At 43.3% G+C, this 14,880-nt stretch overlaps 1 protein-coding gene across 1 annotated transcript in view; it reads right to left on the bottom strand.

The window, feature by feature from the left end:
• Positions 1 to 2,186: 2,186 nt before the first annotated feature.
• EFEMP1 (EGF containing fibulin extracellular matrix protein 1) overlaps positions 2,187 to 14,880 on the bottom strand; it is a 77,260-nt gene continuing 64,566 nt past the window's right edge. Inside the window, exons 8-11 of the mRNA XM_054021392.1 lie at positions 9,406 to 9,525; positions 5,736 to 5,859; positions 5,415 to 5,610; positions 2,187 to 3,443 (exon numbers count right to left, since the gene is read on the bottom strand). Of these exons, the coding sequence (XP_053877367.1) occupies positions 3,285 to 3,443; positions 5,415 to 5,610; positions 5,736 to 5,859; positions 9,406 to 9,525 (599 nt within the window). The 3' untranslated portion in view covers positions 2,187 to 3,284. The remainder of the gene's footprint in view (positions 3,444 to 5,414; positions 5,611 to 5,735; positions 5,860 to 9,405; positions 9,526 to 14,880) is intronic.

The following is a 14,880-nucleotide window of genomic DNA, read 5'->3' as shown; positions in this document are numbered from 1 at the left end:
ACTTGGTTTCTATTTCCTTATGTCTTGTTTACTTAAAGTTCTGTTTGACAGAAAATATCAGTATTTCTGAGAAGACATGAAGCATTTTAGCACTGTGCTCATGAAGGCAAACAGAAATTTGCATTGGATTTTTCACTAAAATGCATTTTAGGCTTTACTATAGCTTTGTAAGAGATAACGTAGACAAGAGAATTGCTTTTGCATATCTGATTACTCAAGCTATACAGATATGCTGCAAGCAGCCTACTCTGCACTAGTGAGCTGTATTTTAGCCTCAGTAAAATTCTTATCTAGTTTTACATACCAAAAGGCCAACCACATGGAGGATTCATGTAATAAATGTGTATCACAGTCAGCGTGTGTGATGGCTAGGAGTATGCTTTGTGCCAAAAAGTTGTTCCATCTTGCCTTGCAGTGTATTAAGCCAAATATATGAGTATGCTGAGACTTGGAGATCTACCAAGTATGGTATGGTAAGTAGGGTATGGTTAGGTCAAAAGTAGGAGGTTATAGTTTTCTGCACCATTTATTTTCATGTTTATATGTGAAAATAGCATGTGAAAATGAGTGCAGTATATTTCATACAGTAACGTCAATAAACACGAACCTTATTAGATGCACAATCATTAGAGATCTATCTACCAACATGGACTTTTGTCTCTTTCAGTTAATCCAGAGATCCAAATGCAAAATCCATCATGCAGACAACAGGTGGATTGGTGACATCCACAAGGGATTCTGGATCCATATGTTAATTAAGAGACTACACACAGCTTTGTGGAATTTACATGAGCTAGATATAATGGACTCAATCCTAGGGTCCAATGTGGCTTCTTGGCTCTGTGCTTACCTGTGTATTAGAGTATTCCGTCAGCCTAGGGGACTGTCTGACTGGTGTAATGTTGCCACAATGAGCCTATGCTTTCTGAAAGTGCGTGTCAGTGAGGAAATTGGTGAATCGGCAAAGTGTATGTAGTAGCAGTCCCTGGCTGCCAGAATAGCCCATTGGAACTGTGGGCAGCTGGGCATAAATTGGAGCAACCTTGAGACTGTTTAATTTATGATGGCGAACAGACTTGCTCTCTGTCAGCCCCAGGACTGGTGGAGTGTAAAGGAGGCTGGAGCCACCTTAATCTCTGGTCTTGCACCAAGTACAGCTCTGCTGGATGGGAGAATCTAACTCAGTATGTATAATAATCTTCATTTTAACCTTAGTAAAAACAATGTCATTTCCAAGAGGATAATCTCTGGAAACATGGTTTAAGAAGTTAGGACCAAACTCTTGGGTGTTGTGGTGATGGGGGTAAGTGGGTGTGTTTTGGAACCGGCTGGGGGCAACTCTGTTCATTTGTGGGGGTAGAATATGGGTAGGGCAAATATGACAGCTTGGCAACTGAGATGGTGTGAAATGGAATGTGTGCCATTTACTGGAGGTGGAGAAACTGTGGGAGGATCCGAAGCAATGGATGCAGGTTAGTGAGATTTGTCGGTGGATTAATTTTTTGGTAGGTGAGTTATTATCAGGTGTTAGCCTACTGGCAGGGAGAATGAGAGGTGGGGTTGGCTTCCTGGGTGGAGAGGAAAGAGGTCGTCTTTGAGGTTAGACCAGGGGCTGGGAGTGGGAGTGGTGGGCAGTGGAGGAAGCAGGGACAAGATGTTCGGAATGTCTGTGGTTAACTAGTGGGTTTAATTGCTGGGAAAGATTCGAAGTGCTTCAATGTACAGGTCTGACTGGGAACAGAACAGTTAATGGAAGAGTGTTGTAAGGGTTAATAAGCAATCCAAAGGTAAGTCAGTAAATTACTAATAAATTAATGGAAAACTGACCCTAATATGCTCAGCCCACCTGTATAAAAATTCAGATTAAGAAAGAGAACAAGAACAAACAGTGAAATGTTATTTTTAAAAGACTTTGTTTGTATTTACCATATAAAACTTTAACAGACGTGCCTGTGAGAGGTGCTGGATTTAGGAAGCTTGCTTTTTACTCTTGTTTATGACAATAAATAGTCCCCTTTCAGTTTTCTATTAACTGAAATAATACATGGGTCGAGACTTTCTGGGCCAATTGCGTATAAATTGGAATACCACTATGGAAGTCAATGGATCTATGCTGATTCACATCAGCTGAGGATTTGGCCAATTTACAGTTATTCAATATAAAATATCTTAAAAGACTAAATAACTCACTATGGGAGAGAGATTTATTTATTAAAAAACTTTGTACACCAAAGTATAAACTATTACATTTTAAACAAGAAATAGGAGAAGGTCTTACATATTACAAGGAAGATGTATTAATTCTTGAATTACTATGAACACTGTACATGAGAAACAAAAATCCAAGTTACAGAAAACAGGAATAGGACCAATTGCTTGAAAATATGGCATAAAACGTAATCATCAAGAAAATGTTCTGAATTCTAAGCATACAATTTTGTATTTCTGGAAGAGTAGCATTTAAATTCTGTCTAGAAATGCAGTATCCCTCTACACAAAAACTAGTAGTACCGGTCTCATAAACAAGCAGTCATATACAGAAATATTTCTCAGTTGATGATTTTCCTTTGAGAGTTTCACTTACTGTTGAAGTTTTCCTATCATATCCCATTTTTCTTGGAAAGATCAAATGTTACTGTCTACTATGTTTTAAAAAAGTCTTTACATATATCAGATCCTTAAGAAACATGTAATGCAAAATATTTTTTGCAATGTTAATTTACGCCAAACCAGATTAAAAAACCAACTTGATAGCACATAAGTGTCTAAAGAAATAGATTTTTATTGACCTTTATCCTTTCTTACAAGGCAATTAAAAAGGAGAAATACATTGTAACCTATTAGAAAGCTTTTATTTTGTATTTCATTAATGTTATATTATCCTTTTTGAGATTCAATGTAACTGTGCTAGAACTTAAAATCTATTATAAACAACACAGGAGATCACCTTTTAATTGTATGACTACTTGGCTAGGAAAAGTGAAGTTTTACAAAATAGTGTAAGCCTATATTTTCTTGTACAAAAGTATAATATGTAGATGTCTAATCCAAGTACAGTAATTAAGGCAAGACTTTTTAGTCTTTATACAGCAAGTGACAACACCCACATTATAATATGGAACACACGTATTAATTTTGAATAACAGGTATAATGTGTGGGTTATAGATGTTGATTTACTAAATAAATCTTAAAAAAAAAAAGCAAAATCTATAAATAAAATAGTAAGTGCTTTCTTTAAGATAATATTCTTTGGCTGCTTTAGGTGCCTGTGAAGGGTTAATAACTAAAATGAGTAAGGTCCCACTATTATTGTTAATCTTAGCACTGAACTTGTACGATAGTTCAAGCTGTTGACTGTCAGCATCTCCAGATCTACAATATGTTCTCTTGGTCCCGATAGTGATTTCACCAGTACGAGCATTGCACTTATTGCACTTGTTTGCTGAAAAAAAAAAATAGCAAAGATAAAACTGTTTCATTCAGGCAAATCTGAAATCATTCTTTAGTTACCTCCAGTTGGTGCCTATATACATTGCTTCACTGTAAAATAATTCATCTCAGCCATCATCATAATGCATAACTCAAGCATTATTTTAGCATTTTAAAATAACTATGACTATATTAAACCTAGTTTTGATGATTATACATAGCAGATGTAAGGTAATATGTGAGGCAAAAATTGGATCTCAGGAGCTTACAAATAATTTTCCAAAAGGACCAGAGAAAGGTGAGACCTCTTTGAAACATTTTAAAAAGTAGTTGTTTTTGACATCTTTCTACTCTATTTGCATCAGCCCAGTCTACAGAGAACCATCATGAAACGGTCAAATGACACATGAATTCTAATTTCTGTGTTTTGTTTCCTGAAACTTTTATAACACTCCTGAAAAATAAAGGTCTTCAAACCCCATCAAAATGAATTCTTTGCTGCAGCCTTAACTGCGGCATTGCTACCACTCCATCATAATATGTTATGTATATTTTAATGAAAGCTGAGATTCAGATTTCATCGTATGAGTGAAGGAGTTGGGGCCATAGATATGGATTTATATATTTTTATATATATATATATATATACTATAAATCCATGCCTATGGCCCAATATATATATGTATATCTGAGGGGAGGGATAGCTCAGTGGTTTGAGCATTGGCTTGCTAAACCCAGGGTTGTGAATTCAATCCTTGAGGGGGCCATTTAGGGATCGGGGGACCAAAAAAACCTGTCAGAGACAGTACTTGGTCCTGCTAGTGAAGGCAGGGGACTGGACTCAATGACCTTTCAAGGTCCCTTCCAGTTCTATATATTATTATTAATCCAGCTCTGGTCTGAGGTCAGAGCATTAGATCCCAGACTATGGCAGTTTTTACTTTTTACAGTAGAGAAAAGAAATGTCATGCAATAAAATATATTAAAAGCTAAGAGCCAATGGTGACCACTGCAGTACAGATACACTGGGGAATAGAGTGAGGCATAAGGAATCCTTTCATAACTCTCCACTTCAAATGCAGAACAGCCATAACCTGGGTGCTGACCTTGGGAATGGAAGATGTAGAGAGGTGCCATCTGGACCTCTGGCAGGGATAGCAACCCCTCAAGGGGCATGTCCCAGCCCTCTCTGCATGCTACGATATCTATGGTGGGTATATTTAAGCAGCTGAAGTAAAGGGGGGAGCCCTCCCCTCATTCCCTCTTTCAGGGACTTAATGCCTACAGACACCATGCTGGGCACAGAGCAGCACCTCCTCCTCCCCAATCTCAGCATGGCTCTGCCTTATAAGAGTCATAATTGAACATCAGCTTTGACCTGTTACACTGAGGGCTTCTTTCAGCCCCAAGGATAGACTGTCACTAAATCACATCTCAGTTTCCCCAAACCAGCACTCTAGTAGTTCATTTTCCGGTACCAAAGAATTCTTCTCCTAGCAGTTTGGTTGTCATATGGTCATTTGGGCGTCTATAGCTATGAAGACCACAACCGTCTTTATAGTTCTCCTTTTTTCATCAAGGACTTGTCTCTGTATTTATTTTCCAGGTGATTATAGTGAATACTTCCTCTTATGAAAGGGAACATAATTTGACGACAATGGGTTTACATGGGTCTTAATTTGTCTTGCTGAACCTTATTATCAGTGATGATGCACTGAATGAAAAGAACCCACTTGATTCTCAGATCAGAGATTGAGTTTGCAGGGCTAATAGAAGAGAACATCTTTTTACTTGTAAACTTAGCACATTTGATAGGGAATTATAGAGAGACAATAAAATAAGATGCCAAAATAACATTTTTTACAGAGCAGAATTGTTTTTATGGCTATGAAAAACAGCCAAAGCACTGTAGTACTGGCTTTACCAACACGTCTCCCAATTCTCTTTGCACCCTTGCACTGGTCTGGCCCCCTACAATACTTACTCGCAGGTAGAATTCTCCATTTTCATTTCCAGACTTAATCCGGAAAGTATTTATAGTATTGGGATAAATAGTTGTTGCCTGAATTTGGAAGATATCAGAGGGCACAGTTCTGTCTGAACGGATACTCATGTATTTGTACACAATAGAGTATGGCAGCTCTCGACAAATGGCATTGGAAACTGGGCATACACAGCGACTGAAAAACAAACAAAAATGGATCAAACTTCATTCATGTGCAAACTAGCAAGATGCTCTTCCAGTTGTAATTAGTAATGCTGCCTATTAAGGATAATCCTACAAACTATGTGTGGTTTTTCTTACTTCTCAGATGTCAGGACATAAGGTTCTTGACAAGGATTTCTTGGGTAACAACGAAATCCACCATGATAATTCCAGCACATTTCATCCTCTCTGCATTCATTAGTAGTCTCACATTCATTTATATCTAGATAGGAAGGAAGGAACCATATCAATTCCCAGTCTAAGTAAATGTAGATGGAATGCAAAGCTGGTATGAAAAAACCTATAAGGGAGTGTTTTAGTTTAAAAACAGACAAAATGCCTCCTGCTTCTGCACTGAGGAAACCCAACACCCCTACTCCCCACCTCTCTTCTAAGGCCTTCTGGAGTAGGATTCTTCTATGCAGAAACTGAATGTATTTATCGAGTTGACTCTTGGTTTAAATTGACTGAACACATCCAATAGACCAGAGGTTCTCAAACTGTGGTCCGTGAGCAACATTCAGGTGGTCCGTGGATAGTTCCCTCTAAGGTGCGCACCTGGGCAGCCGCACACGAGAGAATGAAGAGCCACCCACCTAATTAGTGGAGCCAAGCATGTGTGGCTCCATTAATTAGGTGCCTGGACCCTGGAGAAGACGCACATGTAAGGTGAGGTGGTGGCCTTGGGGGAATAAGAGGTAGGTGTGAGCGGGCAGTGGGGTGAGAAGAGGGGGTGGGGGTAATTTGGGATGTGCAGGGCTGTGGCGGCCAGAGAAAGTGGCGACTTTCCCCATCTCCAGGACTGAGGCTGCCAGGGAGAGATGGCCCCACTTTCCAGCCCCAGCTCGGAGGCTGCTGCAGCAGGGGAGAGACCCCTCCCTCCTTCCCAGCCCCAGCTCAGGGGCTGCCACATCGGGGGAGAGAGGGCACATCCATTGCATTAGAAAGGTAATACTACTGATATTAAAATATGAGTTGTGTGCTTTTATTTGTAGAACAAAAAAGTAAATTATTATTAAGGGTTTTTTTATATAGTGCTTTTATTCAAAGCGCTTTACAATAGTTAGCTAATGGTACAAACAACATTTGGAAAGATCATTAAGTGGTCCGCTGAGACCCTCAGCAATTTTCAAGTGGTCTGTGAAAAATTTTTTTTGAGAACCACTGCAATAAACTAAAGAAATATATTAAATTATACTATATAGTACAAACGTTCGGATGTATTAAGAGTCCTAGTTCATAACAACACAGCTTGTTGAGATATTTGTTGTTAGAAGGAAGATTTCTGGTGGGCAAATAAAGGGTGGGTATCAATAGAGGAAGAGGATCAGGCTTAGTTTGTGGGGCCTTATTTATGAATTGCCTGGCTTTCAAAGGCTTATTTTATTTTTTATATACATAGAACATCCTAACTGTCAATTAGGCTTTATTTAACTGATATATTTTTCATCTTTAACTCTCAAAGTTTTTTATCTGAGAATACCCTTTGGATTTATAGAAAGTGTTTAAAACACAGATAGGTGCAAATTTGACCCAGGGTTTCCCCCCGACCGCCTTCCTTTCATAGGTTTCTTGAACCTGAAGTTGGTAGAGCACTTAAACTCTGTATGGGTGGCAGTAAGGAAGGTAGTAGATTGATTCTGGGGAAGAGGCGGTTCCTGTGCTCCAGCACTGACAGGGTCACTTGCAGGGGGTGAATTGGGGTTTTGACATTCCCTGTACTCATCCAAGGCCACAACTGGCTCAGTGAGCCTCACCTACCTTCTTGACTTTCCAGTCTCCTGGCCCTATCCATATGCCTTCTAGTGGTTCTGCCAGTTTGCTGTGCCTGCTGTTTCTTCTCTCCCAGCCTTTCTGCCTCACTGTACCCATACCTACAATGCCCAGAACTCATTCTCTAAATGACATTGGAGCCCAGCTGCCTTGTGCTGGGCTCCTGTGATGTGTTGCATTCAGTGTATGCCATGCCAATCCCATTGATCTGTACACTGTGGCTTGTTCTAAACATCAAGTCATCTTTGTCTTGCATGACTGGTAGGGAAGTAAATATGCCACAAGGCTTCAAATCATCAGAGACAGGAATGGAGATTCTGCCTTTCTGATGGGGTTGGGTGTGTTTGTGAAAATCTTCCCTCACCTGCCTCTTATACTTTCACCTCTTGCAGAAGGTGAAGATCCTGTCCCAGAAAGCAAAGCACAGCAGGATCTGCTCTATCTCACCAGAGAGGAGTTGGGAGAAGCAGGGAGAATCTTCTAAGAGTGGTGCTGGAGGAGCTGCTATATCAAAGAGCAAGGGTTTGAGGGCAGTGAGTGGGGTTGTGAAGATTCACCATTCTCTGACCCTCCTGATGGGAGCTATGAGTTATGAGAGAGTAGCTGTGGGTGGAGCTGAGAGTGTCTGGAGCAGAAAAAGTGCAGGTAAGGGGAACGCTAGGTTATGGGGAGGTGTGGATGTTAAGGAAATAATGACTAGTGCACTTTCTGCTCATGTAATCAGTATTAATGTTCAAGACTTTTTTTTTAAGTTGCAAAAATGAGATCACACAAGTCTGAAGGGTTAGCTGAATCTATAATTTCTGCCAAAACATACCAAAGGTTTCAAAACACCAAATAATAATAACAAATAACCCTCTAAAATTAATCACCCATCCATCCTCAAAATACTCAAAAGTACTCATTATCCTTGAGAAGAACTGAATGAAATAAGTTTGAAGTTTCTAGACCAAATCTCTTAAAGGAGATGAGTTTCTAAAAAAAAAAAATTACTCTTACAAAACCAAAACAAAAAATTCTCCAAAATATTTTGTCAAATTAAGCTTTAATTAAAAACAAACAAACAAAACCAACCTAGTCTAAGAAGACAGTATGCATGAGAAATTTCTGGTGGAGGGTAGCTTGCAGATAAGAATTGTCATATTCAGATTTAGAATAGAAGCTTAGTTACAACTTCAGTTATGGAGTTACTGCGGAGCCTCCAAAATAGGTACAGAGAATCCATTTGTGTTATTTCCTTGTTCTTTATTGAGAATAAGTTGCAAAATTATTAAATTCTAAAAATCAAGACTGCGTCAACAATTTTCTGGCTTATATAGCATACAGTTCTTGTAATTAGTATACTGTGCTGTTTGTCTGATTTCACAATGCAGACTACTCGCCCAGGTGAGAGATCACTTCATGTATTTAACATAAGCCCCACCGGGCCTGTAGTAGCAGAAGGGAAAGAAAACTGATTTGAATGTTGATATATGTACATTTGTTTTGTTTTATAAATATACTATACATTCAATATGCTTTTGAAAAATTCTCACACCTTTTTTCTGTTACTGGAAAGAACAGTTGTCTTTCACTTGTGGTGTGATGAGACTCAGGAGTCTATGTAAAATGGAACAGCTGATGTAAATCCATATTTAGATACCTGAACAACTGGCTTGATTTTCAGAGGTACTCATCTCTTTGTGCATCAGGCTGCTTGTTTAAGTGCCAAACTATGGATGTAGGGATCTAAATTTACTATACACCCAAGTTTGAAAATTTTGTTCTGAAATCATAAAAATCCCAAGAGAGAGATCAGAATTTTTAATAAAATGTAACTCATGTAAGTTATGTGGCAATTGTCAAGCAATGTTGTACCCTCTCTTACTCTAGTATATGGGTAATCCTTTTACAAAAGATACAAACACACACAGACACACACAAAACCTGTAGTCATAGTCTTGTTTTAAATGTTAATATTGCAGTAGTTTAAAATGTTAAAGATCAGTACACTTACCTTGACATGTTCTAGCTCCTACCACCTGGTATCCCTCAGGGCAGATGCATGAAAATTTCCCGGGTTCATTGACACACTGATACTGGCATATGTAACTTGAAGTTCTGCATTCATCAATATCTGCAGAACAGCAAAATAGTTTGAATTTATTGTCTTAAAAACCTATCTTCTCACAGAAAAAAAAGGTTACTCAACTTTGTAACTGTTGTTCTTCGAGATGTGTTGCTCATGTCCATTCCAATTAGGTGTGCACGTGCCGCATGCATGGCTGTCCCAAAGTTTTTCCCCTAGCAGCATCTGTTGGATCGGCTGTGGAGCCCCAGGAGTGGCACCTGCATGGCGCTAAATATATGACCCTGCCAACTCGGCATCCCCTCAGTTCCTTCTTGCTGGCTACTCCAACAGTGGGGAAGAGGGGCAGGTGTGGAATGGATATGAGCAACTCATCTTGAAGAACAATAGTTACAAAGGTGAGTAACCGTTTTTTCTTCTTCGAGTACTTGCTCATATTGATTCCAATTAGGTGACTCCCAAGCCTTACCTAGGGGGGGCCTAGGCCCTAGTGGACTGTACGGTGAGAGCTGGGGTCGGCGCGCTCGACGTAGAAAGCTAGGGCCCTGCAGACATTGAGGGAATGCAGCTGCTGTTGCCGGGGACCAGCATGAGGTTTCAGGTAAAAAATGGGCAAGAAACTATCCTGGCTGATGTGAAAGTCCGACACCACCTTGGGGAGAAAGGCTAGGTGCGGTCTGAGTTGTACCTTATCCTTGTGGAAGACCATGTAAGGTGGTTCTGAGGTGAGAGCCTTCAGCTCGGAGATGTGTCTCGCTGATGTAATGGCGACCAGGAAAGCTATCTTCCAGGAAAGATACAGGAGGGAGCACATAGCCAGTGGTTCGAATGGGGGCCCCATGAGTCGTGAAAAGACCAGGTTAAGGTCCCATGCAGGGATAGGCTGCTGGATTTGAGGATTGAGATGGTCCAAGCCTTTGAGAAAGCGACCAACAATCAGGTTGGCGAAGACAGAGCGTCCAGATGCATCTGGGTGGAAGGCTGAGATGGAAGCGAGGTGAACCCGCATGGAGGATGCCACCAGGCCTTGCTGTTTCAGGTGCAAGAGGTACTACAAAATGAGGGTCACTGGCACCTGGAGGTTGTGTGTGCGGAGCTGGTCACATCAACACGAAAACAGTTTCCAAATTGCCAGATATGTGGCTTGAATAGAGGGCTTCCTGATGCCCAGGCTTATGGGGTCCAAACACAGAAGCTCCGTGGGGTTCAGCGGTCCAAGGTTATTTGAGACCATGCACGGTGGAAATGGGATAAACGATTAAAAAAAGGTGGAGAAGGATCTGGGGGTAAGGCTGGTACGCCGTCCTTGGGCGTCCCTTCAAAAGGCCTGCTAGGAACCTGACGATGGTTTGATCAGGCCCTGGCCTTGCCCAAACGGGGGGTTGGAGGGCTTCCTCCTGCCATTCTGCCCCCCCCCCCGCCTGTAAGAGTCCTGCCTTGGATGAGGAGGGTAGGAGCGCTGCTGCGGCTGTTGGGGCTTGAAATGCTTCTGCTGGGTTGCTGGGGTGTGCATACCCAGGGACTTCATGGTCGCTTGAGCCCTTAAAGCTATGCAGCCTAGAGTTAGTCTGCTCCGTGAACAGGCCCTCCCCATCAAAGGCTAGGTCCTGCAGCACCTGCTGAACCTCAGGTGGCAGGCCAGAGGCTTGTAGCCAGGAGGTGCACCTCATGACAATCCCCGAGGACAAGGTACGTGCGGCCAAGTCTACAGGGTCCAAGGAGGCCTGTAAAGAGATCTGTACCACCATCTTGCCCTCATCAACAAGGGCCCCAAACTCCTCCCTGGACTCAGGAGGCACAAGCTCCTTGAACTTCAGCATGGAGTTCCAGGAGCTAAAGTTGTAGCGGCTCATGAATGCCTGCTGATTGGCAATCCGGAGCTAGAGCCCACCCGTGGAGTACACCTCGTGGCCAAACAAGTCCAGCCGCTTGGGGTCCTTCAGCTTGGGCGCTGGGCCTCTCCTTCTCATTCATGGCCACAACCACCAGTGAGCAGGGCTGTGGGTGAATGAGCAAATAGTCGTACCCCTTCGAGGGGACAAAGTATTTATGTTTGACTCCCTTGGCTGTAAGGGGAATGGAGGCTGGAGTCTGCCAGATGGTTTTGGCATTGGTCTGGATGGTCTTGATGAGGGTCAGGGCCACCCTTGATGGACCTTCTTGGGCCAAAATGTCCACCACCAGGTCCTCCAATTCCACCACCTCCTCGGCCTGCAGGTTCATGTTGTGTGCCACCCTGCACAGGAGGTTCTGATAAGCATGGATATCTATGGGAGTGGCCCAGAGATAGAGGTGCCCACCACAGCCTCATCGAGAAGGAGAACGAAGAGGCCATGGGGGGAGAGGGTCGTCCTGACCCCCCTGTGCCATGGGGGCCCAGATGCCCTGCATCGCTGACCGAAGGCCCAAGCTTGGGAACTGGAGTCAGAGGGGGTCTTGAGGTGGGAAGGAGGCATGACATCTCCTCCACACCCCCAGGAGCAGGCCGACTGGTGGAGGTACCCGTGGTTCAGAAGTGGCCAACCAGGAAGCACCAGACTGTGCACCCTGGGCCTGGTGTTATGCCCATGGGGTCCAGAACAGCCACTGGGTGGGCCCCTGCCTGTGCGCTGCCATGGTCCTGCCCCCGCATCAGGGCAGCCACAGTCCAATTGGTGGCGGTCCTGGACTGAAAACCGCAATCCTGTCTCCGAACCCCAGGAACGAGAACTGGACCATGAGGGCCAGGGTGGTGCTAACCAAATCTGCGCCGGTGAGCGGTGTCAAGGAGAAAGAGAGTGGTGCTGCGAGACTGGGGAGCAGTGTTGGGACCTGCAGCGGTACCGGGATCTGGAGAGGTACCGTGGCCTGGAGCTGCGTCGAGATGATGAGCGGTCAACACGAACCGGAGCGATGCTGTGAGTCCGACAGGTGTCGCGATGGAGAGCGGTGCTGGGACTCCAAGAGGTGCTGGGAACAGGAGCGGTGCTGGGAATGGGAGCGGTGCCGAGGCTCAAACACTAGAGCCGACGGTGACGAAGGTCGGATCAACGTTGGCTTGCCTTGAGACGGTGCCATCCGTTGGCACCAGAGGCTTGGCATGGAGCAGAGGGGACCTCGATGCCATCATGGCAATGAAGTCCCTTGCAGCCACAAAGGTGAGCGGGGTGGAAGGCAGCTGGACTTCCACAACACTGCGGGTTGGGGAGTCCAATGGCACCAGACTCAACGGTTCCCCCAGTGGAGCCTAAGTTGATGGTGCCATTTCCACAATCTTTGCTGCTGGGCTCTCCCCTCAGGGACACGCCACAGTGGCTGGCTCCAGGGAAGTGGGTCTCTGTGAAGGAGAGCCACCCTTCTCTAGCTTTGGGTGCCGCTTCGGTGCCGGGGAGTGGGAGCGGTGCTGAATCAATGTTGCCAGCTTCAGTGCTGGGGAGTGCGGTGCTGTGGGTCTCAGCCAGAGTCCAATCGCGGTGCCGCTTCCAGTACTGCCACCGGGGCGCTGCGCACTGAAGAACTCGGTGCCGGGTCCTGCCGTCTCGAAGGAGGCTGGGGACTAAGTGCCACCTCCATAAGGAGCTGTTTCAGGTGAAAGTCCTGCTCCTTTTTAGTCCGAGAACGAAATCCCTTGCAGATCCTGCACTTCTTGGTTTGGTGAGCCTCCCCCAGCCACTTTAGACAAGAGTCATGGGAGTTGCCTGTTGGCATGGGCGTGGAGCAGGACTTGCAGGGCTTGAATCCCACAGTCTTGGGCATGAAGCCCCGAGGAAAAATAGTCGGGGTGGAGGGTAACTCCCCAACCCGACTGCCACTAACTGAAACAAAAACAAAGAACTACCAACAAAAAACAAACAACAACTATCTACCAAAGCTAGGGAAATATGGAGAACTTGCAGAAAAAGACACCACAGTTCCAACATCGTCAACAGGTGGTAAGAAGGCACTGAGGGGTTGCCAGGTTGGCAAGGGTATATATTGAGCGCCATGCAGGCGCCACTCCAGGGGGCTCCACAGCCGACCCGACGGATGCTGCTAGGGGAGAAACTTTCCGACAGCCGTGCATGGGGTGCGCACACACCTAATTGGAATCAATATGTGCAAGCACTCGAAGTATTAATATATTAATTTACAATTACTACACATTAGCTTTAACAGAAGTAAAATATATCCAGTCTGAAAGAAGGAAGTTCTCCATAATCTGAAATGAATGCTACGCTTAAGCAACTTAAAGTTGTCACTAAAAAAGCTAATTCTACTGGGTATATTTAACTATCTCTAAAGATCAGATTTTTAAGAAATATACTCTAGAGATTAAATGAAATATACTGAGATTAAATGAAAAAGCCTTCAGAACAGGTTTGGGAAAATAATTTTAGAAAGTCATTTTTTAGTGTTCCAAAATGTGATTCCCCCCCATCCCCCTGATCAAAGTATTGACCACTTTGGTTATTTAGTTCAGGGAAAATGTTTTGCCCTCACATATGTATGCAACTCCCACTGTAATCAATGTGAACTGGTCTTGGGAAGAGGATAAGGACCATTTTCTCCCTTCAAATAGTATTGGCTGCATGCCATTCTCTTTTGGCTTTTGTAGCTTTGCCTAATTGATTAGCTGTCAGCAAAAGCAATTTAGGATGGAATTTAATTTTATTTAACAATTTATGTGATATTTCTGAAAAAATAGCCGAATCAATAGAATTAGGGGTGTCTTGACATTACCGTAATGTGTCTTATCATATTGGAGACCTGAGCTCAGTCCTTTACTCTTGGGCTGGGGGCTCTTTGGAGACATCATGTTGAAGGCTTGCTCCTGCTTCCTACAATCACCATGTCTCCAAAGTTGCCTAGAGGACACCAGTGGGGCTCGGACAGAGAAAATTAAGTGCTGATTGTATAATTGTCAGGAGATGTATGCTGTTTGGACATCCACTTGCATAAAAGCAACTCAAAGGCACAACTGTCTCTTCTTTAGAATGACAAGTTTAAGAGGATTTGTTTAGAGCAATTTTACACCACACAGAGTTATCCTTGTTTAGGTTTGCCTTCATTTCTAGTTTGTCATGATCTTCTGTATTAGATCAAACACCATTCAAGTTAGTTTCAGGAGTAAGTTTTCAGAAGTGTGTCCCCTGACCCAGGTGTTGCCTGAAAAATGTGTATATGCAATTTTTGCTTGCAACTGAATTGTGAGTGCACATCTGAGTAGCAGCATCTCTACCTACCTGAATATAGGTACAACTACTCACACATGTGTCTGCAATTCATTCTGGCAGGTGCAAAAATATGATATCAAATTTTATGGCTGCAAACTGTACCCACCAATAGGGATGCCAGACCTCAGTCTGACTAGAACCACCCATACCTTTTAATTCACAGAATAACTTTTCTCAGAAAAATTGCAGAATCAGAAAAATGGCAGTTATC

The sequence above is a fragment of the Malaclemys terrapin genome, chromosome 3 (assembly GCF_027887155.1).
Source record: "Malaclemys terrapin pileata isolate rMalTer1 chromosome 3, rMalTer1.hap1, whole genome shotgun sequence".
NCBI lineage: Eukaryota > Metazoa > Chordata > Testudines > Emydidae > Malaclemys > Malaclemys terrapin.
This window is presented reverse-complemented; position numbering and strand designations above follow the sequence as displayed.